General features: G+C 46.4%; 1 protein-coding gene across 13 annotated transcripts in view; it reads right to left on the bottom strand.

Annotated features, from left to right (window-relative positions):
• Positions 1 to 2092: 2092 nt before the first annotated feature.
• The window catches only part of NCK2 (NCK adaptor protein 2), a 147672-nt gene continuing 122783 nt past the window's right edge, over positions 2093 to 26981 (bottom strand). For all 13 annotated transcript variants that reach the window (XM_035001888.1, XM_035001891.1, XM_035001884.1 and 10 more), the window contains 2 exons: positions 21317 to 22038; positions 2093 to 3756 (listed from right to left, as the gene is read on the bottom strand). In XM_035001888.1, the coding sequence (XP_034857779.1) occupies positions 3562 to 3756; positions 21317 to 22038 (917 nt within the window). In that variant the 3' untranslated portion in view covers positions 2093 to 3561. The remainder of the gene's footprint in view (positions 3757 to 21316; positions 22039 to 26981) is intronic.

The raw sequence follows: 26981 nt of genomic DNA, 5'->3' as shown, positions 1-26981 counted from the left end.
GGCGCTGACCCTGCCGGTAGGGGCCACGCTGAGGGTCTCAGGGTGCCAGACCTCTGCAGTTGGGCTCTCTGAGGAAGCCCGTGGCTGGTGGAGGCACCAAAGTTCCAACAAATGAGGAAAAATGTCAAGTAGATTATGTGACACAAATCGGCCTGACCGGCATTGATGAGTGCTGTGTAGCATGTCCTACGAAGTTGGTCAAGTGCTCTATCCCAGATAATCCTCACACAAGCCTGGGAATCGCCAAGATGGGGAGCAGCCCCGTTTGCCCGCAAGCAAACCCGCTCAGAGGAGCTGGCTGGTTCGCTTGAAGTCACAGGGTTAATAAGGATAACCGGGCCCTCCCACCACACTTGGCTTTGGCAGCAGCTCCCAAGTCTGGAAGGATACTGCTTCATGGGAGAGCAGACAGCAGCCCCGCAAGGTGTCAGACAGACCTGAAACGACTGTATTAATTACACGAGTGGTAATTACACGAATTACACGCCTATGGCAGAGTTCTAGTGAGAAAGTGCCCAAGACCAGGCCTGGATTTACCAAAATGTTTTATTTTAAAAGAATACTTTCAAGCGTTTCTAGGCTCTCACAGTTCCAAACTTTGGTCTTAAAATTAATGTGGCATTCTGATATCATGTGGCAGAAATGGTAGAGAAGTAGTTTATAAACCACTTCACATATAGAAACCAAAGACAAAATTGTACTGGCACCGAAAATACTTTGAAATGTCAGAGTTTCAGTAGACCTAAAGATTCTAATTATAATTTAAGACTATAATTTGTGATGCACTTTGGGAGAAAACATGGCCACTTTTAGCTCCCTAGAAACATGATTTAATAGCATCTGGCACTCGTCACGTGTGAGGGCTTGGTAGTTCAGGGCCGTAACTCAGCAGGACTGTTTCTGAAAAATGAAGGCACATTGAATGCAAACAAATGAGCAGAGTCACACAACTATAAAATGACTGCCCTTTATTGTCCTTTGCCGTCTGTGCAGAGGCAAGGGAATGGAAACTCAAGATCTGTCCGGGAAATCTCGGACATGCAGGAAGGTGATGACAGAAGGGCCACCTGGACAGAGCATCGGCCGTCCACACTCCAAACCACACAGGGACCCTGCCTGGACTGCCTTACCCACCGTCAACAGGCTCACACTGTGGCTATCAATCTACCCTCCACCGGTCCACCTGGTGCCAGAAGTCCAGGGATGCTGGAACTTTTATAAATATGAATCCTGATCGGCCCCAGGCAGCTGGAGGACTTCCCATGGTGGTGTGGGACATGATTGAAAATGATGGTCAATTTTAACTATAAGCCTTAGAGAAGTTCCTGAAGCCAAAATGTCTATCTGTATTGTGTCCTTTAATTGCTTGTTTCTTCCTTAATTGCTATGTGTAAACCCAAGTCTTTCAGCTATCCAGACACCCATTTTATTATGTGGAGGGATTCTAACATCAGGTCAAAATGGAACACACAACAGTGAGACCTGAAAAAGTCAGAAGGACTTAAAATTTCCAGGGATAAGGTATAGAATAGATGTGCTTTGTCTAAAGTAATGATCCACTTCACTCACCTGGATATATATTCTTATGGAACTGGGTACCCCAACTCCAGGTACCAGACCCAAACGTCTAATTTATATCAAAGGCAACAAAGAGATACAATGAACTCACAGAGAACAGGAATGGTAGGTTAAGTGCAAGCTCTCACCAAATCGCTTCTTTCTCCTGGAAGCCCCCCTGGGCTGATGTTGGAAGGGTGCGGCGCCAAAGCCAGCTCTCTGGGTTTGCAACCCTCTCCGACCACGTACCAGCCATTTGTGCATTTACTTTGTGCCCCATTTTCTCCATCTATTTAAGGGGGATGAGAGCAGGACCACCTCAGGGGGTTGTGATGAGGAATGAGTGAGGGCGCTGTGTCTGCGAGTCTGGCATAGACGGGGCGCTGAACACACATGCGCTGTCATTAGCTGTGCCGTAAGGGCACAACTCCTCTGTGATGTGACTGTTCGCAGTGCCTGGCACGTTGCGACTGTTCGAGATCTGCTTACCGAGAGAATGAAAGTAAGACACGGGTGGAGAGAGAAAAGCTGGTGCTGAGCAGCGTGGCTGACCAAAGTTTGGTACAACATTTTTTAATGAATAATTTCCAAAGAGTAAAGTTACGACCAAGCTTGAGATTCTGCTTTCTCTTGGAGTTTCACTAATTAAAATTTATTATTTCAGCATACAAAATACGTGGTGGTAGAAAAAGAAAACAGGCAAATAATAAATTTGTTAAACTCCTCTCTAAAAATTGTTTCCCCATAGGCACTGAGTGTCCAGTGAATGCTAGAGCAATTACTCTCCCAGATCGGACTCTGAGTTTTCCCAAAGATAAATACACACATAGTCTTGTCATAATACTTTTTTTTTTATTACAATATCCAAAAAACTGAGTATGCAAGTTTAGGAGGTCTCAAGACCCCTTCTTCAGTTGTAGGAATGTGCCATCTCAAGACTGTATATTTAAACTATAAAGAAGTTCAAATGTAAAGAAAAAAGAAAATGCAATTTCTTCATAAACATTCTGTGTCTCTTACTACCAATCACATATTCTCTTGTAAACCCTGAAAAATTCCCTGTAAAGCAAATAATATATATATATTATATATATATATATATATATGGTGTGTGTGTGTGTGTGTGTGTGCGCGTGTAAAGTGTACAGTAGCTCCCCTTCCCCAAAGATCAGCTGTTTTCCTTAATCATCTGTATTAGTGTCAACAAATGGCTACGGATACATATTATTTTGAGAATTAAATACATAACTGTGAAATTTAAACAAGCCGAAGGGCGAGAGGAAAAAGCACTATGCGGATGGCACATCTGGGGGATAAACGACCACAACATCTGTCTTTTTGAGTCACGGGTCTCGCTTCTGCAGACGGACTTTCAAGGAAATTCTCTTATTGCAAGCATAGCCCCGAAGGCACTGGACTTCCCTCACTACTCTCGTATCTCGTGGTTCTGGTATTGCTACCAGCAGGCGTGCCCACTCCCTGGACGGTCTGGAAGCCACGCAAGGGCAAAGGGCACGGAGTCGCGGCTGCCGGGCCCAGGGCCGCGGACGTCTGCAGGAGCGCCCGGCCCCGGCTTTCCGTAGTTCGCTTAATTAACGGCAGCTTCGGGGCGTTCCAACTGTGCCCGCCGTCTGTCTAACGAGGGGTCTGTTAGCACGACAACCTGAACAGACGGAGGCTGTTTTCGGTTGAGCAGGAGTAACGTGATCGAACATCGCCCTCTTCCACCTCCCGTTCTGGAAACCTGGCCGGGAGGAGCGCAGGCCGGAAAGTGGGTGTCAGGGCCCGGCCTGGCAAGGGGAGGCGAGTGGAAAAACGAACCGACCTGCACGCAAAGGTAAACGAGGCAAAGGAAGCCAAGAACCGATGAACCACCGGCCCGAGCGGAGCCCGCCGCCCGAGGGCCCGCGAGCGCGGCTTCGTCCTGGGGCAGATCCGCCGGGCGCTGGGGACGCGGGTGCGGCACCGAGGGCCTGGAGGTGGCCGGGGCTGCGGGCGGGGCCGTCACTGCAGCGCTCGGACGAGGTAGAGCTTCTCCCCGTGCTCACTGGTGAAGATAGGTGCCTTTTTGTAGTGTTCCACCAACTCGTCCATGGTGTGAAACCGCCGCTGCCCGATGCAGTAGACATTGTCCACGAGCTGCACCTTGAAATGTTTGTTCTTCCCTGATGCTTTCAGCGACACGGAGAAATCACTGGGCTGGGGAGGAAACGAACACGAGTCAGGCGGGGCCACGCGCAGGAGACGCGGGGGGAGCGCGCGCGCGCACGCACGCACGGACGCACGCACGCACGCACGCACGCCAGCCAGCCCGCCCGCCCGCCCGGCGCGGTAGTACCCAGCGCGGCACCTGAGGCTCCCAGCCACCCAGGGGCCGTCCGAGGTTCGCGCGCTCTGAATCCAAGAAAAGCTGCATTTTGCTTAGTACAGCTTCCATGCCAAACATATTTTAGTTACTCGAAAACTGGGGACCCCATACATAGCACATGGGGTACCAGTGTTACCCTGATGCTGAAGAAACTTAAATTTTTTTATTTGCCAACCTGTTTCTGATAAACTGGGAATTTTTAAAAAGTGGTTTGCATATAGGCAGCAGCTAGAAATCTCCCTTCCTCGGACTATTAGAAATGAAGCCATCAAAAATTTTTCTAATTCTAAGCTATTTAAAAATAAATACTTTAAGAGCAGTTGAAAACTCTTGGCTGCATTTTAAACATGGTTTGTAAATCCCAGGGGGATGGCTGTACTATGGTTGAAGCGCAGATTTTATTGAGAAGTGTCTGAATTTGTGACTTACTTATATGTGAATCAATTTTAGAAAGATACCATTATTGTTATTAACATTGGTCCTGCCTCTTATGAGACACTGACTAGCCAGTGCAGTTGATGGGGAAATAGGAGACTGGCCCCTACTTTTCCACCCCGAAGAAGCCTCCCCATTCTCTCTCAATCAAGATAAGTTCTTCCCCTCCTTTGCTTGCCATACAGCAGAAAGCTGACAGTTTCCAGTGACAGGAGCAGAGTGTATCCCAGTAACTGCACTGTAATAAACAATTTACACGTATGTCCTATCCCTTCACTATGCATTAGGCCAGGTGGATCACGTCTTCTCCACTGCTGTATTCCAGAGAGCCGTACAGATGGTGGGAGCCTACTACAGTTCTTAACGGAATTCCTAAAGCTGGGTTCAGTGCTTCTCAAAACCCAGCAACTTCCTGCTGCTGAGGACCACCCAGCTTTGTGCCCTTCCCACGGGGACAAAATTAACAAGCACCTCAGCCACTGTCTTTTACACGGAGCTTACAAACCTTTGGTCCAAAGTGTGCAAATCTTGCAAAACAAGTGAAAATCCCATGAACCAATGACATCCCAGGGAAATGGGTATCCAAGGGCATTCAACACTGCAAAAGCACTGTGGGGCTCACCTACCAGTCACAGCTGCTACTGTGCAAGAATCGAGAGACAACTGTATTCACAGTTTGTATTTATGGATCCCTCTACCCCAAACAGACCAAAGGGAAACAAACCTTTGAGAGAAAAGCCCCTTCTTATCTCCGTGCTAACCCCGGGACTTGATGCCCCGGAGGAGACCCAGGAAGTCCTGGTAGGCTGGACCTTCAGGAAGACACAGAAAGACTGATCTCTGATTCAACCTCACGCTACATAGGATTTTCAGAATCATGGCCATGAGAGGGTCTAGGGGGTGGGGAGGAGGACACAGAACTTGGAAATTATTTCCTCCACTAGACCTCTTAGAAATGAACCATGACAAACCCTGATGTCACAGATGATCCTGGCAACCCGCCCTGTCAACATAATATTCTAAATGGCACAAAACATCATTCTAAGTCATTCTAATCAATTCTCAAATCATGACTGTTTTCATGGGACTGAATAAGATGGATGCAAGCTAGCCTCAGTGTCCTCCATATTATTTTCCAAGTTGGTTGCTGTGTATGGCTCTGAAAAAAGAACCAAGTGCAACAAGTACTGCCTGACATGTCCTCCACGTGGGAGCAAGGCCTGGAGCACCGGCATCGCTGTCTCTGTCACAACAGTTATTAGTCCTAGTGCATCAGGACACCGCATCCCTACGCAGCAGTACATACAGCTTATGAACCACTCACCCCTCTCCTGAGGGCTTCAGGTCTTCCTTAAAGCAATGTTTAGTTTCAAGCTTCTATTACATTATATATCTATACATATATGTATATATGTATGTATATATGTATGTATGTGTGTATATATATATATATATATATTCTGTGCCAGAAGTTTGTGCCTTTAGATGAAGACGGAAGGCAATCTCACTTTTATAGTTTAGCACAAGCCAGGCACTGTGCTAGTTTTACAGATCCTTTAATCAATTCACAGATGAAGCAGCATCGAAGTTGAGGTAGTATGTGAGTCAGGGTAAGTACATGATAGACCCAATTTTAATTAAGCCAAATGATCAACAGATGACTTACTGAACAGGGAAATGTGCTTTTAATTTAAGCTCCTTAATTTAACACCATGGCGTGCCACGTGTATTTGTGTGTTACGGCAGTAGGGCCGATGCAGCGGAGAAGGTACTTTTTAATTTCATGGGCTCTTGAGCAGAAACCTTCAAAGTTAAGGACATAGAACGAACCCAGTTGATGTCAAGCAGGAATGCTGAACACTTGGGGGAATTCTCGGTTCATCCCAAGCGGATTTTCAATCGACATCACTAACTAGCGCCGAAGGAAGCCTGAAGATGAGCTAGACCAGTGGTTCTCAAGGTGTGTTCCCAAGACCAGTACCAACAGCAGCATCACCCGGGAACTTGTCAGAAAAAGCAAATTCCCAGGCCTCGCCCCAGACCTGCTGAATCAAACTCAAGGGTGGGGCCCAGCCATCTGTGTTTTAACCCCGGCCATCTGTGTCTCAGTGAGCCATCCACGGGATGCTGATACAGTTTGAATACAGAAATGCAATCTGCGCCAACCACCAGCAGTGTTTTCAAATGTTCAGAGCCATGGGAAAAAGATACGAACATGCCTGATGAGTAGCCCCTCACAGCAGGGAGATCTGTGGCCAACCTCACCCCCAGGCTGCGGATGCCCTTCTGATTCTGTCCTAAGGAGTCCGGCCCCGCTTGACATTCCTGTGCGGAACTGCCTCAATGAAACAGCTGGGATGCTGTGGACAGAATCTCTTTTCCTTAAATTGGGCCAGTTCCCTGGGTCTGACAGCGATGGAATGGTTCCACACCCAAAATAACCCTGCCTCCAGAGAAAGAGCACGAGGCGGGGGAAGACCCCTGGGGAGGCGGTGCCACCAGCCTTGTCCACACCTTGTCCATTTTCTGGAATGACTTCGGGGAGTCGGATGAAAAAAACCACGCCACGCTCCCCTCTACTGGCAGCGGTGGCCGATACTGTGCCTCCGCACTCCACCTTGAAGCTAGCCGGTCAAAGGACCTTGACAGGGTTTTGTGTGAATACTTACGTTGAGAAAGAGGACCCCAACAGACTCCAGCCCCGCCTTCTCTCTCCACACAGGTTTTTGTTTGGGGGTGTTACTGATCTGAAGACACAGGCCCATATGAGGTAACTAATAAGCTTTCCACGCTGGGGCCCAGGCTTCAGCCTGTTGAGTGTCCCTCACTGGGAGGCCAATGTGCCACAGGGATTCTGAGGTGGAAAGTGTGCTGGACTGGGGAACTCCTCACGGTTGGTGGGGGTCCAAGCCAGTACTACTGTTTTTGCATCATGGAGAAGATGAAAACAGGCATTCTTAAGAACTCCGCAATCTCATGGCAGGAATGTACTCTAGAGAAGTGCTCTAGAGAAGCATGCACATGTGTCCCAGAGTACAGGTTTAGGAATGTCCAAGCAGGATTATTGATATGATTTGCACACTCTTCACGTCCACCAATAGGAAAATGGATAAAAAGATGAGGTATATACTTCATCAAACAATGACACAGATGCATCAACATGGACTAAATAAATCTCACAGAGTATGGACCAAAAGAAGGAAGAATAGCTACAGTAGGATGATACCGTCTATAGAATTCAAAAGCAAGCAAAGCTAAAATGTACTGTTTAGGGATACACACATAACAATCAAGAAAATGATTATCATAAAATTAAAGGTAGCAGTTACCTCTAGGGCGAGGGGTGGTGCAATCAGGAGGCTAATCTGGGGGTGGGCAGTAGCTTCTAGAGTACCAGCAATGTCCTGTTTCCTAAGCTTGACCTGGGTTAGTAATATACTTAAAAGACATTTCCTGTGTGTTATGTGTTCCAATAAAGAATGTTTTGGTTTTTTTTTAAAGATTTTATTTATTTATTTGAGAGAGAGAATGAGAGACAGCACAAGAGGGAAGAGGGTCAGAGGGAGAAGCAGACCCCCCGCTGAGCAGGGAGCCCGATGCGGGACTCGATCCCGGGACTCCAGAATCATGACCTGAGCCGAAGGCAGTCGCTTAACCGACTGAGCCACCCAGGCGCCCAATAAAGAATGTTTTAAAGGTGCTAAATTGGAAGCAGGGAGACCTGTCTTGGCTATCCACTAGTCAGGTGGCACTGGTACTTATCGCTTCAAATACCGCCTCCACCCTCTTGCCGACCTCTCCCCCCTCCCCATCCATTCTTTTGGGACACCAATTACATGCATGTTAAATTTCTCACCTGGGTCCTGTAAATCTCAGTTCAGCCTACCATAACCGCATACCATAAACTGGGTGGTTTAAAGACAAATTTACTTCTCCCAGTTTTGGAGGTGGGGAAGTCCAGATCAAGTAGCTGGCAGGTTTGGTATCTGATGAGGGGCTGCTTCCTGCTTCACAATCCTCTCATGGTGTCTTCGGAAGGCGGAAGGGCAAGAGAGCTCTCTAGGGCCTCTTTGATGATAGCACTAATCCCATTCATGAGGGCCCCACCAACCTAATACAATCACATTGTCCCCAGTAGGGCCTTAGCATGTGACTTTGGCAGTGGTGAGGCGAGACACACATTCAGTCCATGGCAAAATCTCTTGTTGCTCTTTCTGTATTTTCTGTCCTTTTTGTGTGTGTATCCTAAAATCTCTAATTCCTCCCATTTACTAATCCTTTCTTTGGCTGTGTTTAATCTACGGTAAACTCACCAAGTTCTTAATTTCAGTTATTGTATTTTTCAGTCTTATAATTCTCACTTTTGTTCCTTTTTATTGCTTCTAATTTTCTACTCAAATTCATCTTGCTGAATTTCTTAATCCATATACCTTACAGACCACATTGACACATTCAAACTCTGGGCTTCTATGGGTCTCTTTTTGTTCTCTTTTCCTCCCCTCTTTGTTTTTGGTAATTCAGTCTTGTCTTTTGGTACTTTAATTTGAATGCTGCATACTAATATGAGGTTTGAAATGGTGCTAGTGTCCTCCAGAGAGGATTTGCTTTTGCTTCAGTACTCAGTGACAGTGGGGCAGAACACCTTAATCCAATGAGGAACAGAACTGATGACGGTTAATTTCAGGTTTGCCTTTGCATCTAGTATGTAGACTTTGGGGAGTCCATACTAAAGGCCTGGATTTTTTTCTGGGGCCTTGTCTCCTGGGTGGCCTTGACCTCCAATTTTTGCCCCCCAGCACTGTAGGCTCCTGAAAGACTACTTCTTGGTTGCTTTTTGTTTCACGGTTTCGTCCAGATTTTCGAGGTGTTTTTGGCAGAAAGTGTTAGTCTGTGAGAAATTAGTCCACCATGACCAGAAGTGGAAACTGGTCGTGTGACATTGGACAAGTGGTAATTTGTTCAGACTCCAGGTCTCTATTACAGTTACGCTATTGAGAAGCAGGATAGTTGGTTGTATTAGAGGCTCGGGAACCAGGCTGCTTGGGTTCATATTCTGGCTCCTTTAGTGACTAGTGTTGTGACCTTGCACAGATTTCCCAATGGTTTTCTGCTTCAATTTTCTCAACCACAAAACAGAGATAATTTCTGAAATTGGGAAGAGACTGGAACAGTTTAATAAACTATAGTAATGTCAGAAGTACATCTTCGGGGAAATATTAAGCAAACACTGTCATTTAGGGCTCTTCTTTAAGTTCCTTTTATGAAACTTTATAAAGATAGCAATCAGCATCTTGTCAATATTTAAAAAGATTTCTCTTGACTAGAATTTCTAGAGAATACTTAACTTTCTAAGCTAACTAGAAGAGGTCTACTTCCTATTGCAGAAGCACCACCTTTTACTTCACACGTGATCATGCTGTCATCCTTACTTGCTTATATCTGTCTCTCCTACTAGGCTCCAAGCTCCCTGAGGAAGAGGCTCATTTCTATCTCATTTTTATATACACAGGAGAAATAATGGATCTGATACATAAGCACTAAATAGATGGCCACTGAACTATCTGCCACTAAGTATCTTTGAGGTCCCCTCCTGATTTTCAGCAGAGGGAAAATAAACTTAGCAACATGACAAGTACTTGTTTGCTCTTTCTTTAAACTACCAATGGTAAAGCTGTGTCTGCTGAACTTTGTCATTTTCTATTGTCGCCTTTCTTATAGTCTTGCCTTCTACCTGGGGTACCATATTACTTGTCTATTGCTGTGTCACACATCATCCTTAAATTCAGTGGCTTAAACAGCAAACATTTATAATTGCAGTTTCTGTGGCTCAGGAATTTGGGAGTGCCTTAAACCTTGAGCTAAAGCCACTCAGCTCCTAATGGGCTGTAGTCAAGACATCATCTGAAGTCTCAACTGGGGATGCAAAAGCTGCTTCTAAGAACCAGGTCTGCTCACATGAACCACTCAGGAGGCCTCTGTTCTTGGTCTTATGGGCCTTTCCACAGGGCTACTTGAGTTTCTTTTTTTTTTTTTTTTTTAAAGATTTTATTTACTTATTTGACAGAGAGAGACATAGCGAGAGCAGGAACACAAGCCGGGGGAGTGGGAGAGGGAGAAGCAGGCTTCCTGCAGAGCAGGGAGCCCGATGTGGGACTCGATCCCAGGACCCTGGGATCATGACCTGAGCCGAAGGCAGACGCTTAACGACTGAGCCACCCAGGCGCCCGGGCTACTTGAGTTTGTTCACAACCTGCAGCTGACTGACTCCCTCATGACCAAGTGATCAGAGAGACTTCCACCACATTCTGTTCATTAAAAGTGAGTCATTAAGTGCAGCCCCTCCTGAAGGTGAGGCAATCTGGCTCCACCCTTTGAGGAGAAGGGTATCAAAGAATTTGTGGACACCTTTTTAAGCCATCACAGGTACCATATTTGTTAAACTTTCTTTGGCTGCACTAAAATCTAATAGACTCAGTCCTGTACCTTCTCTTCCATTTTGAAACATCTGCCTTCAATTCCTGTAGTTGAGCTTCCTCCCACTGTCCAAATTTCCTCCCTTTCCTTCTCCAAATGCTATACTTACTCTGTATCATTTCTTTTCACTGAACACTGTGCTAACTTTTGAAATTTTCTAATATCAGACCATGTCTTCTTGTTCTCTCCTTCTGACTGTCCCTTAAAGGAATGATTTTTTTTCTATTCTCATGCTTTTGAACCAGAGATTATGAAGAATTATCAGTTGGGATAAGCCATTCATTCTACCTGCCCCGCCCCCCCCTTTTTTAGGAAGTCATTTTCCAAGTGGAATGGGAGGATAATTACTAGATTGGCAGAAAATCAACCTCTCTCAGGGCTTTTACTAATATATTATTATTTTTGTTTAGGTTTTAGGTCCCCTATTTGAATATAATCCCTCTAAGTAGTAGAACTTGATTTAATCCCACATGTCCACACTGGGATCAGAGTAGGTGTTCAATAAATGCACTGACTTACGTATTTCCCATTCTGACCATCTCTTCCAGTTTTCATTCCTTTAAGTAATTTTTATATCTCACCTTTTTGCAATTTCTGCTCACAAATAACCACTTTTACAAAAGAAAACCAAAGAACACCCTCTTTGATACTATTTCTATTTCTACAGCTTCATCAACTTGATCCACTGTTTCAAATATTTGCTGTAAAGCACCTCTGCATTTTTATAAAACCGATACCCTCGTCAAATATTTCTCTCCTTTCCTCAAGATTTAATCACTATTTTCTTATTGATGGAGAAAAAATGGATGCTGAGAACAATCTGTAATGTCCTTTATTTCTTCTTCCATCCCAGATAGCTTAAGTATTAATATTGATTTTCTTCTTAGCACATGGCTGGGAAGAAATAACAGGGAAGGGTGGGACCATGCTCCCAGGCACTCCTGATTCTTAGAACTTCTTATCTTTCACTTTGGAGAGTAGAAATGTCGTTTGTGTGGTTCGCCAAGCCTCCCAGGTACACTCTGGACCTATTTCCAGTCATGCTGGTTTTTGAACATCAACAATTTATGCATATATTCAACAGTCCCACTACTTCCAAATCCAGGTCACCTGGTTGGTTTCTTATCAATAGCTGGATCATTCTTTCCTTCTGTTTGGTAAATGGATCTCTCTCTTTGTCCAGAGAAGTAGTTCCTTGACCAAAAAAATCTGAGTGCCAATGGATTAGAGGCAAACTCTATTCCACTGATCAATACTCTCTCTGTTCTTATCTCAAAAAAGCTGCCTTTTGGTTTTATCATTATGTTAGATCACCTGCCCTGGTTGTCTAATATGGCCTTCTTTTAATCAAAATTGACTCACTGTCAATACTTAGGCCACTAGCTGTCAACTGATACTACTCTCTGTTTCTACATCCCCAGATTATCTCTTCGATGGCGCTTTCTCTTCTTCTACAAAATGTGTCTTTGAAGTGTTTACTCCACAGACCTGAAGCCAATCCATGTGACATGATCAAACATTCTCATTCTCTTTTGAAATAAACTTTTTTACAGAACTCAGTCGTCAACCACAGAACAGTCTATTAATCTTTAAACAACAGTGTTTAAAGTTAGTATATGCATGTGTGTTTATCCCTCCCTGCCTCCCAAAACACATTTCCTAAAGTTAAATGTAAGTACTTCAGAGTCTGGGCTTTTAGAATATTGTCCTTGTCACTCATCTTTTTGCCATGTCATGCCCAGTGTAAATGATCAAAAATAAATGACATTCAATAATTCATTTCGGAATCTTACCATATAACACAGTGCTGTTCAAATGGGCTGGAACCAATTTCATATGCCACAATTCAGTGGTTCCCAAATCTGAGCATCAGTGTCACTGGGAGAACTTGTTCACACGGAGGCTGCAGGGCTCCGCCCCAGAGACTCAGATTCAGCAGGTCTGGGGTGAGGCCTGATAATCTGCATTTCTAGCAAGTTCCCTGGTGACACTGATGCTTGTCCAGCAATCATACTTTGAGAATTATTGCCGCCAGGCTAAGGAAAATTTTACATGTGTCTTTTCCCATTTGTTTGCTGAACTACTCATGCTTGATTCTGTCATATTTCCGGGGACTATAATCTAGTGGGAACTTTCAAAAAGGTGAAACAGAATGCACTAAGGAAGAATGGGGTGAGCGGGCCAGTTTGTATACAATTCCACTTGTAGTTACTACCCGCGGACCTAACTCATAATGAACCGCTTCCTGTGTTATAAACTCCGCGGGGTAACTCTATTTTGTTACTCTACCAGGCTCTTGCCATGCTATGGAGGTCATGGGGAGGAGCTGCTTAGTACTAGCATGAGAAACATCCCCAAAGAAGCAAACAGTGAAGCTGAGATTAAGAGGTTACGTGCTGATGCAAATCAAAACCACATAGCTGTCACTTCACACCCATTTGGGATGGTTATCGTGAAAAACAAAAACCAAAAAAACAGAAAGTACCAACTGTTGGCGTGGATGTGGAGAAACCCCGTGCACTGCCGGTGGGAACGTGCTATGTGCAGCCGCTGTGGCAAACAGATAGCAGGTCTTCAAAAAATTAACCAATGAATTACCATTTGACCCAGCCATTCCACTTCTGGGTATACATTAAAAAAAACCTAGGCAGGGACTCGAAAAAATTTTTGCACACCCACATTCACAGCAGCATTATGCACAACAGCCAAAAGGTGGAAGTGACCCAAGTGTCCATCAACAGATGAATGGAAAACAAAATGTTTTCATTAATAATTAATTAATTAATAATTTCTATGCTTTTCTTTCATTGCTAATTTAGTGGCGTGATAGTTGGATTACTGGGAGGTAAGCCGAACTTCTACCTCTTGCAGAAACCAAACGGAAGTCTCCATCCAGAAGACAAATACATTTAGTCTCACTCTCCATCCAGAAAAATACATTTAGTCTCAGTCGCCGTCCAGAAGACAAATACATTTAGCTATTTCTGTAGCCACAGCTAAAAAGAAACCGAGTTAAAACAAAACAAAACAAAACAGACACCGCAGAGGCCTACACTGGTACTACATGCATTTGCCATATAAGCCTTTCTAACAGATAAAGTGCTAAAAACTTCCTTGACCCAGTTTTTAAAAATTTCCATTACATCTTGAAATGTTTTTGGGGAAAAACATTTCTTACAGGTACTGGTGATTTTCTGTGAGAGCAACATAAATATTTAGATAAATAGCAGCTCATGATCTAGGGGATTTTTATGAAAATCTTTCTGAATAGTGTTATGGATAAACTATTTACTTTGACATATTTTTTTGTTTTACTTTGAAAGACTTGTTCTTCAGTTGCCAGTGGTTATTGGATGACCATTTCTCTCCCCACTTTGTTTGCAGGCCTGAAGAAAGAGTGTCTGGACCCCCCTCATGGCAGCAAAAAATATGCCAGAGGCCACGGTTCTGATTCAAGCTCAGCAGTGCACTTAGCACAACCCCAGGAGAACACAGGCATGGACAGAGAACTTTGGAATCTTTAGCACTCTTCACTGGTTGGCTGCTGATCCCCATACTGAATCTATTATGCACATTCTGGATAATTAATTCATTGGTTAACGCAGAGTATTTCTTGGAGTCCCACCAAGGTAGTGGGATTCAATGGCCAACAACAGCACACAATACGCACTCCCTGTGCTGAACTGGCCTTTGAAGGGGCCAACACAGCCATGCTCAGCAGCAATGCCACCCTCGCTTAAGACTGCCCTGTGACCCAGGAGCATGTGGGGAGCATGTGGCCCAGGCCTGCAGGTCAGGAAAGGCTTTGCAGGAGCCAAGGTGGCCAGAATGAGACTTGAAGGACATGTGTACATTACACTGGCGAGGGGGGCCAGGGAGGGGAACTGTATTCTAGAATTTTCTAGACCTGTACGAAGGTCTGGAGGAAGAGACAGCCCAATCCAAGAACCCAACAGCAGGAACAGAGGTGCAAGAAGGGAAACTTGCACACTAGGACCTGGAAAGACACGAGGCGTGAACAGAAGAGGTCACTCAGCAACTCTCAGTGATACAAGGGGGAAGAGTGGCCACATGCAGCTTTACTACCCTAGTCCGATGGCCTGAGGGAGCCCACTCGGCAAACCTGCACCTGCTTCCTTTACTCGTCACAAGTCAGCTGAGTTTGGGGTAACAGACTACTCTTCCTTTTTGACATTCATCTCCCTCTAAACACAAATCAATGGATTCAGTACTATTTACTTTCTTTTATTTGTAACAAAGCAGAAATCAGACTCCATTTAAAGCCCTTCATCATACATAATGGTTTTCTAAGATTCTCAGGTGCCTTCTGTGTTACTGAAAGGCCAGTTATATTTTGCCTGCTGCTTACATACAATTTTATCGGCAGTCTGCGAAGACATGGGAGCTCCAGGGCAGAGCACTCACTTAACTGAACCAGTCCATCTCCCTCCCTCCCCGGAAGAACCAGGAGCCAGGCCTTTAACTGAGGCCAAGAGCACAGTACAGAAGCCCTCTCTGGGTTCTGAAAAAAATTACGAGTGATACCTTGAGCATATTTGTGATTGGTTATATTTTAAGAACTAGCTTTAAATAAGGCTCATCTTTTTCACAGATGCCAGTTCATAGCCTCGGTTTGTTGATTTGTCTGAAGGTAAATATGGAAGGGCTAGCCAGGGATGACGAGGCTCAGAGCCATCTGAGAGTTGGGTCAACAAAACAGGTGATGAGGACTGAACTTGTAGAAAAGTAGCCATCTTAAGTGATGCTTTGGGTTCTTCCAGTTTTAAGAATTTGATACATTTCAAGTGAGACATACTATAAAAATCCAGGCGTAAAGCTTCCATTCAGTACTGGGCAAAGAGCCTGACAATTAAAAAGTAATTTATTATTTTTGCAATTGGAAAGATGCATGTAGGCACTGCTCACAGTAACCTATGCTCTTTCTTAACATTAACCCACCACTGAGAAGACATCTAGAGATCATGGCCCCAGATTGTGGATTTAGAAAGCTCGTGAGCAAGTCACTGCTGGAAGGAACTCGCTCTGGGGCTCCCCATCCTCTCAGCTGCTAGGAGGCAGTGTTCACTCTGCTCTGACAACCGTACTCTTTCCCATTCTCTATGAAGCACAGGGCAAAGGCCCCTTGTCTGTTACCAAATTCTAAACAGCTGAAAAAAACAGACAGAAAAGCACTTTAGGAGGTGAACTCCACTCAACAGAAGCCAACAGTTCTACCTAAAGGAAACTTTAGAAAAGATAAATGTTCACCTGTAAGCATGTTTATAGTTCCTACAAATGTAGGATTAAGCAAATGTAGTATTTCAACGAGTGCTGTAAATATGTCTGAAACCATTCAGGTTACATAATTGTTTTCAAAGTGTGGTCTCGAGCTCAGCAGCATCAGCATCACCAGGAATGTGCTAAGAAATGCAAATTCTCGGGCTCCAGACCTCCCAGGTCACGGTCATGAATGTTATGGGTGGGACCCTGTGGTCTCTATCTTTCCAGGCCCTCAGGGAGATGGTAGCACAATATGACAGTGTGAGCATCAGTGATCTGGAGAGGCAAAGGGATGACATCACCCAGAAACAGAGTTTTGGCAAAAAAAAATATGATTTCTATAAGAAATAGAATTGGAATTCTGTAGCAAGGCACTATAGTAATTCTTTCCTTCTGCTCCTCCCTGGCCAAATAATCTTAATGGGTTTTTTTTTTTTTTTTTTTTTTTTTAAAGAGGAAGGAATGGAACAGATGACTGTTCGTGTGGCCAACACACACATTATGTTATCTTTAGCAAAGTGTGGTTTTTCTCCATCAGAAACAAATGCAGGGGCGCCTGGGTGGCTCAGTTGGTTAAGCGACTGCCTTCAGCTCAGGTCATGATCCCAGGGTCCTGGGATTGAGTCCCGCACTGGGCTCCCTGCTCTGCGGGGAGCCTGCTTCTCCCTCTCCCACTCCCCCTGCTTGTGTTCCCTCTCTCGCTGTGTCTCTCTCTGTCAAATAAATAAATAAAATCTTTAAAAAAAAAGAAACAAATGCAGGGGCACCTGGGTGGCTCAGACGGTTAAGCGTCTGCCTTCGGCTCAGGTCATGATCCCAGGGTCCTGGGATCGAGCCCCACATCGGGCTCCTTGCTCAGTGGGGAGCCTGCTTCTCCCTCTCCCTCTGCCTGCCACTCCCCCTGCTTGTGCTCTCTCTCTCCAATAAAAACAAAAAAACAAAAAAAAAAACAAATGCAGTGTATGACCAGAAATTAGTACCCAAATCCTACTGTGAAACATAATACATGTGAGGAAGGAGATCTCTCTGGGATTTTTAAAGTCTGGCAGAGGAAAATAGCTCCCTAAGCCACAGCTAGTGCCCTTGGCAGACCGCATCCCAGGTATAAGCTGTCTCTTTCCGAATAACCTTCTCAAGGATGGAGGGTAGAGCACCTGGAAAGCTAACTACTGACAACTTCCACAGCTTACTGGAAGCCTTGCTGCTGGGTATTCTTAGCTGTGGGCACAGCTTTCCAGCCGTATCCGTAGAGTAAGTGTGGGCAAATACATAAGGATGTATGAGGAGCACACAAGAGGACAGGTATGAACTTTGAATTCTCTGGACTTAATGAGCTCTGGATTCGCAGGTGCAGGCAGGGTAACGGAACATGGAGAATAAGGAACCGTGCTGTTTTCACCGTGAGTTGCTGAGGAGAAATGATGATTATGGAGTGGAGAAGAAGCGAGAGAAGATGGTAGAAAACAGAGAGTAGGTATTGAGAGTCGGGACAGGAAAAAGAGCCCGAAAAGGATTATTTGGTTATTCCCTTCATTCCTTGATAAAACACGCCTGACAGGTACCTCCGAAAACACCTATGACATCACTCACACCGGCTAGCACGGGATGCGGCAATGTTTGTGTTGGTTTTTCCAAGATATGCACTTCTCCTCCCCCAAAAGCACACATGTCCTAGGGCTCAGCGTTGGATATATTTTTATTTTTCAAAACAGAGAAATACTGAGAATTTTTAAATGCAAGATAACGTCAAGCAAGCGCCTCGCTTATTTATATTGGAATCACTCAGAAGATCTTCACGAGGCCTATATGGAAGAAGGGCTCTAAAAATGCTACTGTGCTTATTCAGAAGTCAGGTGTCCCGTGGTAACCTCAACCAGAGGAAAGTTCCAGGCCCAAAGACTGCAAGACAGAAAAGGGAAGCGAAATGATGTCTCTGTGTCCTGTAGGAATGCAGACCCTATCAGAAACCTTTCTGACCCCGGCATGACACGATGTGCTGTCAGATTACAGCTGCTAGATTAAGGGCTCATATCGGTCTGGTGGTTGCTTTGAAAGCCAGGCTCTCATCTCAGAAGAGCCAAAATGAATAGGAAAGGAGACAAGGAGAGGAAGGGATAAGAGAGCACTGGCAAGAGGCAGACGCAGTCAGTAGATGGTGGAAAATGAATAAGGAATGGATCTGTCCATCTATTTCAAGTTCCTCAACAGCCTCAGATGACCCGGGTATGAGCGAGAAAAGCAAACCTAGGTCTGCTGTTGGGAGAAATGCAGCAACATGCCTTGGAGACCCCTGTAGCCTCCCTTTGGCACAAGGCAGGCATCCCAAGAGTGGAAAATGCCACGTGTCAGGGCATAAGCCACCAGGACAAGACAGCCCTGCACACCGTCAGGTCACGTTGCCCTCCTCACCCTGGTGCTAGTGAGGGTGCAGGGCTGATACAGGGCCATCTCCTGCCTCCATCCTCCTGGAATCACACTATTTGTGTCTCATACCTTGCTTTTCTAAGTTCAGACAAAAATGCAAAAAATCTGGAGAAGGTTCTACAAAAATGTCAAAAGTTAATGTTTCAATTATTTAGAAAGTCAGCATATTCTCTCATAATCTGAGACAAACAAGACACTGGAGCTTATTCCAGTGCTTAGACGGAACCCAGATAATGCAAGTTCAGGCACACCTCAGAGATCATCTAGACCACCGCAAAGAAGCAAATCTCACATGAAAGCGAATCCAATGAATTCTTTGGTTTCCCAGAGCACATAAAAGTCATGTTTACACTACCCTGTAGTCCATTAAGTGTGTGACAGCATGATGTCTAAAAAATAATGCACATGCCTCAACTAAAAAATACTTTATGGCTAAGAAATTCTAAGCATCACCTTGAGCTTTCAGGGAGTCAAAATCTCTGATCGCAGATCACCATAACAAATATAAACATAATGAAAAAGTTTCAAATACTGTGAGAATTACCAAAACGGGATGGGGACATGAAGTGAGCAAATGCTGGTGGAAAATGGTGCCAATCAGACTTGCTCACCACAGGGCTGCCACAAACCTTCAATTTGTGAAAAACACAGTATTTGTGAAGCACAATGAAAAGAGGGGTGCCTGTACCCCTCCCTATTTACAAGGATCTGCTCTCTGGGTTCAGACAGTGACACCCAGAGTGTGTTTTTCCTACAGAAACGTAGTAGGAGGTCCACCCCAAGGCCGGCAATCTGGAGGGCGTTTTTCTCATCTACCCTGTCCCCGAGCCCTAGACAGGAAGAACAATGAATGAGGCTAAGGGCTACTTTGGCCCCTCCCCATTCTAGAAGTGTCTTCAAAACTCAAAATTTCTTTTAAGGAATTTTTTTTTTTTTTTTTTGAAGATTTGATTTATTTACTTGTCAGAGAGAGCACACAAGCAGGGAGAGCAAGGAGCTCCATACGGAACTCGATCCCAGGACCCTGGGATCATGACCTGAGTCAAACGCAGGCATTTAACCCATTAAGCCACTCAGGCGTCCCTTTTTAAGGATTTTTTATTTTTTTATTTTTAAGTAATCTCTACACCCAACATGAGGCTTGAATCACAACCCCAAGATCAAGAGTCACATGCTCCAACTGGGCCAACCAGGCACCCCTCGAACTCAAAATTTCTAAATCAAGATTATACTTTCTGACTCAGGATCATACTTATCCCTTAAGTACTCTGGACCAACCACGTTCTACTGTAATTCGTTTTCCAGTGATTCCTCTAAGTTTCTGCTCAAAAGTTAAATGTGCAGCATACTTCATTCTCCTAAGCTTCCAGCATGATCTAAAGGAAGCTATGCACAGAGCTTACGTCACGTGAGAACAATTCAATCTGATGTCTTGCCAGCAACGATAAGCTCTGGCGGCTGGATAAGAAAATCTCAGTTCAGATTTCAGAGAGAGTTAATATCCAGGCCTGGTGTGCTTGCCTCAGCACATCTACGGTGGCCGTCAACCCTGCGACCTGCTGACACCGTGAGGAGTCTGGCTGCCACCACCACGATGCTCCTCCTGCCTCGAAGAAGAACAGATCACAGCTGCCTGTCTCTCAGAAGAGGAAAAACATTTCTGTGGCCTTGAATTCCTCTCGGATCAGTCTGCAGGAGTCTTGAATACACACTTACTGATGGTGGTACCAACCTTCCCAGAGGACACCAATTACAGTACAGATCACATATTTCCTAGTCTTATAGGCATTTAAAAAAATAAACTGAAAACTGCTAGAACCAATACAACGTAATTGCAATGGACTCTATCTACAAAAGTCTTGTTTCGGGGGAAATCTTACTATATGGAAGGTGTATCTGCAAAGGGATCAACAAAGCCTGTTGGGTTGAGTATTTCCAGAACATTTACACATGAAAAGGTGACCTTGCATGACACTGGCCCAGTTCTTCCAGACAGGCCCAGCCATGTCCCCAAAACACAAACCCCACATCTGTCCGCCGCTGGAAATGGATCTGCTACAAGTCAAGGGGCCTCATACCTCTGATTCAGTTCACACATGCAAACTCATCTCTCTCAAGCCCTGTCTTCTTTTCAATTCTGTTGGTAAGTGCTTTAAAAGCTTTTCGGAGATGAACTCCGTGATGTCGCCTGCAGTGCAGATGACCTTAGGACTGGTTGGTTTCAAAAGGAAAACCAACCAACCAACAAAGGCTGTGTCGGAAACCAGGTGCCCCTCCCGCTGAGTGCAGCAGACATGCCTAGGACCCAGAGCAGAAACAGAGTCAACCACCAGGGCTGGGGTGGGGGGAGTGGGGTCATGAACAGAATGGGAAGCCCGGAGAGAAAATGACGTCTGAGTCTAGAACATTAAAGGGGTAATCTCAGTAGAGCGGGAAAACCACCTTTGGGAGCTAAAAAGCTCTTTGACTTACCATCCCATCCGCGAGGGTCCGTCCGCAGGAGAGTGATGGCCACCTTCCCCAGCTGGGTTCCTACACCCACCGCAGACTTAAGTCTATTACAGAGCAGCAACCTTATGCGGGTTTATAGGCAAATCGCATTCCTCTAGCTTAACTGGAGACCCAAATATGGGGGGCTCTAGGCTAATGGGATGGCCAAACATTCTTAGGCTATACGCAGTGTGTGGAGAGGGAACGGTGCCGACCAGCGTGGGGTGCGATGTACACACACAGCTGCGCACTGCGGCGGGCAGACCTCGGCTGCCCCGGGGCACTTACCGAAGACTCGCTGTCCCTAATGAGGAAGTCGCCCTCGACGCCCCGCTCGTTGAGGGCGCACTCGGCCTGGTGCCGCGTCACGTTCCCGTAGTACCACTCTCGGCCCGCGAAGCGCCCGCTGCACGCAGGGCCCGCGTAGCTTATCTGCGGCGCCTGCGAGGGGTGCAGGGCAGGCCCGTCGCTTAGGACCACCACGTAGTTCTTGGGGACTAGGCCGACCTGCCCCCGGGCGTTTTTGCACTTCCACCACTCAGGGTCGTTCTCGGGCTTCTCAATCACCTCCATGGTCTCCCCCTTCTCGAAGTTGAGCTCCTCCTCAGTGACGGAGCTGAAGGGGTACAGCGTCTGCACCACGTGCAGGACCCGGGCGCCCTGGCCATTACTCATGGAGGTGCCCTTCCGCAGGCTCAGGAAGCTGGGGGACTCGGCAGCCGCTTCGTCCATCTCCTCTAGGACATAGTTGGAGGGAAACCAGCCAATCTGCCCATTGTAGCTGCCTCGCCACCAGCCGTCGCTGCACTTCTCCATGACGGTGACGCGTGACCCTTTCACCAGGGACAGCTCGTCCTCCCTTTCGGCCACATAGGCGAACTTGACGAAGGCGGGGATGTTGAGGTCGTAGATGCGGTCGGCGCCGCCCCCGTTGGCGGGGTACTCGGCATCCGTGCTGGGCGTGGGGGATGCATCCCGTGCGCTCGTCTTCCTCTTGGTCTTGCCGAGGCCTGTGGAGACAGAGCAAGGGCTCAGTGGGCACGCAGGGGGCATCACTGGCGCTCGGACACGCTTCCCCATCCCTCCGACACACGGGGGCCACCGTGGGTACACCCGACAGCCACTGCCGGGCAAAGGGAGGTGCAGGTGGGGTGTGCCTTTGCAAAAGCTGGGAATTCCTACACCTCCTCTCTCTCTCATTCACTTCTGAAAGAAGAGCAGAGTACCAGCAGCACAAAAAGATAACAAAACAGCAGACAGCTAGTTTCCTTCTGAAGGATGATACTTTCTAGAAAATTCCTGTGCCCCTCAGAGAGAAAAATAAGGCAGAAAGGTCTTCGGCCTTCTTGTACCCGGAGGGAAGTTGGACTGAGGCGCTCAGATGTGCTCCAAGTCTAGGAGTGGCCAGAGCTGCCCGCACTGCTCCCACCTCGCCAGCCCACCGCCTGCACCACTCCAGGGACCTCCAGACCCTCCCAGGGCTGCCTGGCAGCAGACTGGCCCCACTGGGTACAAACCCGTACCCTCCTTCCTCTCTTCTCTTCCGCAATTCTGTCCTTTCAAAACAAGAGACTCATTTCCCACATGTTGCGATGAGCCAATTAGAAAAAATTAGTTGATCTGTTAAGTCTAAGGCAGAATTTTTCATATTGTGATTCAAAACCCACTAGTGGATCATAAAATCAACTGAATGGGTTGTGACCACCTTGTATGTGTGTGTTGAGTCGTTTTGGTTTTCTTTAAGGGAATAAGAAAATCTCAAAGTGCATCAAGCATGGTCTGTTGCTTCAGTTACGTAAGGGACTGAGTGCTGAGTTTCAGTGTGAAACTTCTTCCTGTGCATGGGGAAAACAGGGTTAAAAGCCCTAAGGCAAAAATGTTTCAGCCCGGGTAGAATGCAGAGAATTCTGGAACCTTCTTGAGAAGTGAGCCTAGGGGAGGAAGGCGCATCAACGCTCAGAGCTGCGGTGTGCCACCAGACTCGTAGGGTGGGCCATGCTCCCCAGCTTTTCTTAATAGATGGCTGCCACCCACCAGCTCTGCACCACCTCTTAACTTGGTCAATGTGGAGATTTTGATGGTATGGAAACGGTGGCCATCTGCAGATTCTGCCCCCCCTCCCCCACCATGACACTTTTATGGGTAGCTTGTGCCTCTCATTTTCTTCCTTTAAATGGAGTAAAGACAGAATGATCCTAAGAATTACCTTTGCTTCTACTCCGTTGTTGACAGGCAGGAGTTCAAGAGGAACAAAATGTTGCCCTGTGATCATCCTCTACTCTGGAGTGTTGCACACTGCCTCCCAGAGCAGGCTCACCCCTGGTCTAAGACTCCGCAGCCCCGCTCAGTACCTCCAGCAGGGGCCAGCCACTGAAAGGCCCTCGGATAGCACACGAGGTGACAGCACAGCGATGCAAAGGGGCTGTTCACAAGGTTTTTAGGCGAACATACCAATTCTTTAAACAAATGGCTTCTCTGTGTGTGTGTGTGTGTGTGTTTATACAACATTTTATTCAAGCATATAGGAAATACGAAAGTAAACCAGGATATTAAACCAAATTGATTTTAGACTTCTACTTACAAGTTAACTCACTTCACATGAACACATAAACCTCTAAATCTTCGAATGAATCCTCTTGTGCGATTTCAAACCTACGTTAGTTTAGCTATGCATGAGAGAGCACTGTGGTGATTCACTAGCTCCAGAATCCAGAAGGCAGACCATTCATGAAACTACACCTCTGTCCAGAAGGCTTGGGCACCAAGGTATTCTAAGCCTCATCAAGGAGTCAGCATGCTAAGGCAGCAATGACCAGGCAGAGGACAATTTCTACTGGTAACAAGACTTCAAGAAATAATATTTACAAATAACTTTTTTTTTTTAAAGATTTATTTTGAGAGAGAGTGTGTGTGTGTGTGTGTGAGTGAGGGGAGGGGAGGAAGGGCAGAGGGAGAGAATCTTCAAGCAGACGCCCTGCTGAGCACGGAACCCGGTGCGGGGTTCAATCGCACGACCCTGAGATCAGGACCTGAGCCAAAACCAAGAGTCAGACGCTTAACCGACTGAGCCACCTGGGCACTCCTACAAATAACTTGCTAATAGACCTTTTCAAATTTGTGAGTAATGAAAGCTACTTGAGAAAATACGTACAGAATATTCATCGGCACAGAAAGGTGTCAAGAGGAGCAGAAGAGACAGCATTAGACCTTAGACAGTGGCACTGTGTCAGTGTTCTGGGGCTGCCACCATAGAGTACCACAGCCCATGGGGCGTAAACAACAGAAACTGATATTTTCACAGTTCGGGGGGCTAGAAGTCAAAACATCAGGGTGTCGGCAGGGTTGTTTCCTTCCGAGGCCTCCCTCGTTAGCTGGCAGACAGCCACCTTCTTGCTGTGTCTTCACATGGGCTTCCCTTCGTTGCACGTCTGTGTCCTAATTTCTTCTTACAGGACACAAGTGACACTGGACTGGGACACCCCCCGCCCCCAAAGACCTTGTTTTAACTCAATGACCTATTTAAAGGACCTTTACCAAGTGCAGTCACACAATGACTTACTGGGGGTTAAGACTGCAACATATGAATTCTGAGGGACATAATTCAGCCCCTAACAGGTACCTAAATGCAGACTGTAATATAAGGCACAGGGAGCGCTCTATGAATAACAATTACTACTCCGAGTGAGGGCTTGGAATTTCTCTTTTTCTCAGACACGTATTTTACCAGGAGAGGGCCAAAGTCCTCTGAACAGTCTTGGCAACAGCTTTACCCATGCAAGATGGCCACCAAAACAAAGCTTGCCTGGCGAGCTTCTGGCACCTGAGCATCATTATTCCATGGGAGCACTGTCACACGTAGCTGCGGAGGCAGTGAAATCCAAGAGGCAGGTGTCTGGGACTAGGGAGGAACCTGACCTCACTGACACCTACATGATCTGAACACTCCCAACAGCCCCATGACAAAGTGAGAATCCCCCCATTTGTGCAGGGCGGGGACTGAGGCTGAGGGCGATCAGGGAACTGGCCCAACACATACAGCCAGTGAAGTGGTGCAGACTCGCGCACCAATAAAGGTCTATTTAATCCATAAGAGCATGGATCAGAAGACCCTGCACCGGGAAGTGCATGAAGACTGTGGAGTGTCAAAAGTCTATCCTCACGGGCACCTGGGTGGCTCAGTTGGTTAAGCAACTGCCTTCGGCTCAGGTCGTGATCCTGGAGTCCCGGGATCAAGTCCCGCATCAGGCTCCCTGCTCGGCAGGGAGTCTGCTTCTCCCTCTGACCCTCCCCCCTCTCATGCTCTCTCTATCTCATTCTCAAATAAATAAATAAAATCTTTAAAAAAAAAAAAAAAAGTCTATCCTCACTTTCCATAAAACCCTCCAAAGCCGTGATGAGTGCTCCCTCTGATCCTAGGGAAAGGAAATGGCCCGTGTCTCTAGGTGGAAGCGGGGCTGAGGTTCAGGGAGTGAAGATTTGGGATAAGGAACGTATCACAAGCAACCATGAGGCCACGAGGCCACTGCCATGTGGAGCTACGAGATCTCAAAGGCTCAAAGGGAAATCTCTGAATGCAGAACGGGCAGTGTGGTTCACGGACGTCTCAGAGGACGGCTGTGCCCGCCCAGCCCCAAGCCCCAAGCCCTGCACCACCGCACAACAGTGTCCAGGCTCCAAGCAACATTTCTCTCTAATTTAAAGGGAAACCTGTTACCTTCTAGGGAAGGAGGCAGAGTGGGAATTCCACAGCCCCCCCACTTCCCTGTGGCTATTTTGCCCACACATCTGCTCCATTTCTTCTTCTTTCATTCAAGTCATACCATCTACTTTTCCCAGCTGTAGCAAAAGCACCTTGAATTCCAATGTGTATTTTTGATTTTTTAACAAAGATAATGGGATTTTTCTTTCTCTTAGAACTTTACACATTTTCCCAGCAGGAGAGGCAAATCCTCACACTCTTCTGCAAAGTCTCAGGCAATCTTTACCCACTATAAGTAAACAGTAACTAACCAAACATGGTGGACCGGAAGCCCTCATTGACCAGTGTTTCTGCTCACACCCTCTCTGTGCCATATTTTGGAAGAACACACTTTCCCATAGGGCCTGCTCACATTGGCCCAATCATGAATTCCTGGGATAGCCTGGGCTGTGGACAGAAAGAAGAGCCCAAGAGCAGCAGCCCCTGCTGGGCCACACCCCTTTCCTGACACCCTCTCTCTTAAGTATGGGGGCTGGATACATACAGGATACAAGGCAGTTCCAGACCCCACTACATGGGACCTGAAGCGTGGGGGAGTACTGGGTGTTTCAGCAAGATTTGACATGACTTCAAATGATGGGCTTTTCTTTCCGCTCCCCCATTAATCATAAAATCCAACTACACAGATTTTATTTGGTGCTTGAGCGTTTTGGTTGGAGGCTTTGCCACACTGTGCTCTGCATGAATTGTATTACGGATGAGAATATCTAGAATGGGACCATCAGAAAATCTCTGCAATTGCTGGCATGCTGTATTAGGTGATGCTAAGTAACATTTTTTCACCAAGTAATGACTTCCTCTACAGCTTGTTCAATAACGTATAAACTGCAACACCTTTGCACAAAGAACAAAGAACGAATGGAAATCACTGTTAAAAAATGAAAAAGACACTGTCTCATGTAGCATGTGCTCACGAGTGACCAGGATTTTAACTTCCAAGCTAAAGATTAGGCTCTCAGAACAACTGGGGTCCACACCCCCCAACCCCCCAACTCACCCCCCGCCCCCCCCACCCCCAGCAGCTCCAATGCTCTCCTTGCTCCACCAGGGGTCCTGGGCAGGAAGGTGCTGGACGATGTGCTCCACATATGGAGATGGGTAAAAGTCTTGGAGAGCCTGAACGCCAGCCCAGAATCCCAGGCCAGTTAGCGGTCACACTGCACAGAAGGCTGCAGACCGATGAGCACAGGCTGC

Source organism: Mirounga leonina, unplaced genomic scaffold (assembly GCF_011800145.1).
Source record: "Mirounga leonina isolate KUSES-001 unplaced genomic scaffold, KU_Mleo_1.0 Mir_125, whole genome shotgun sequence".
Lineage (NCBI taxonomy): Eukaryota > Metazoa > Chordata > Mammalia > Carnivora > Phocidae > Mirounga > Mirounga leonina.
Note: the sequence above shows the minus strand (reverse complement) of the source record. Positions and strands in the feature narration are given on the sequence as shown.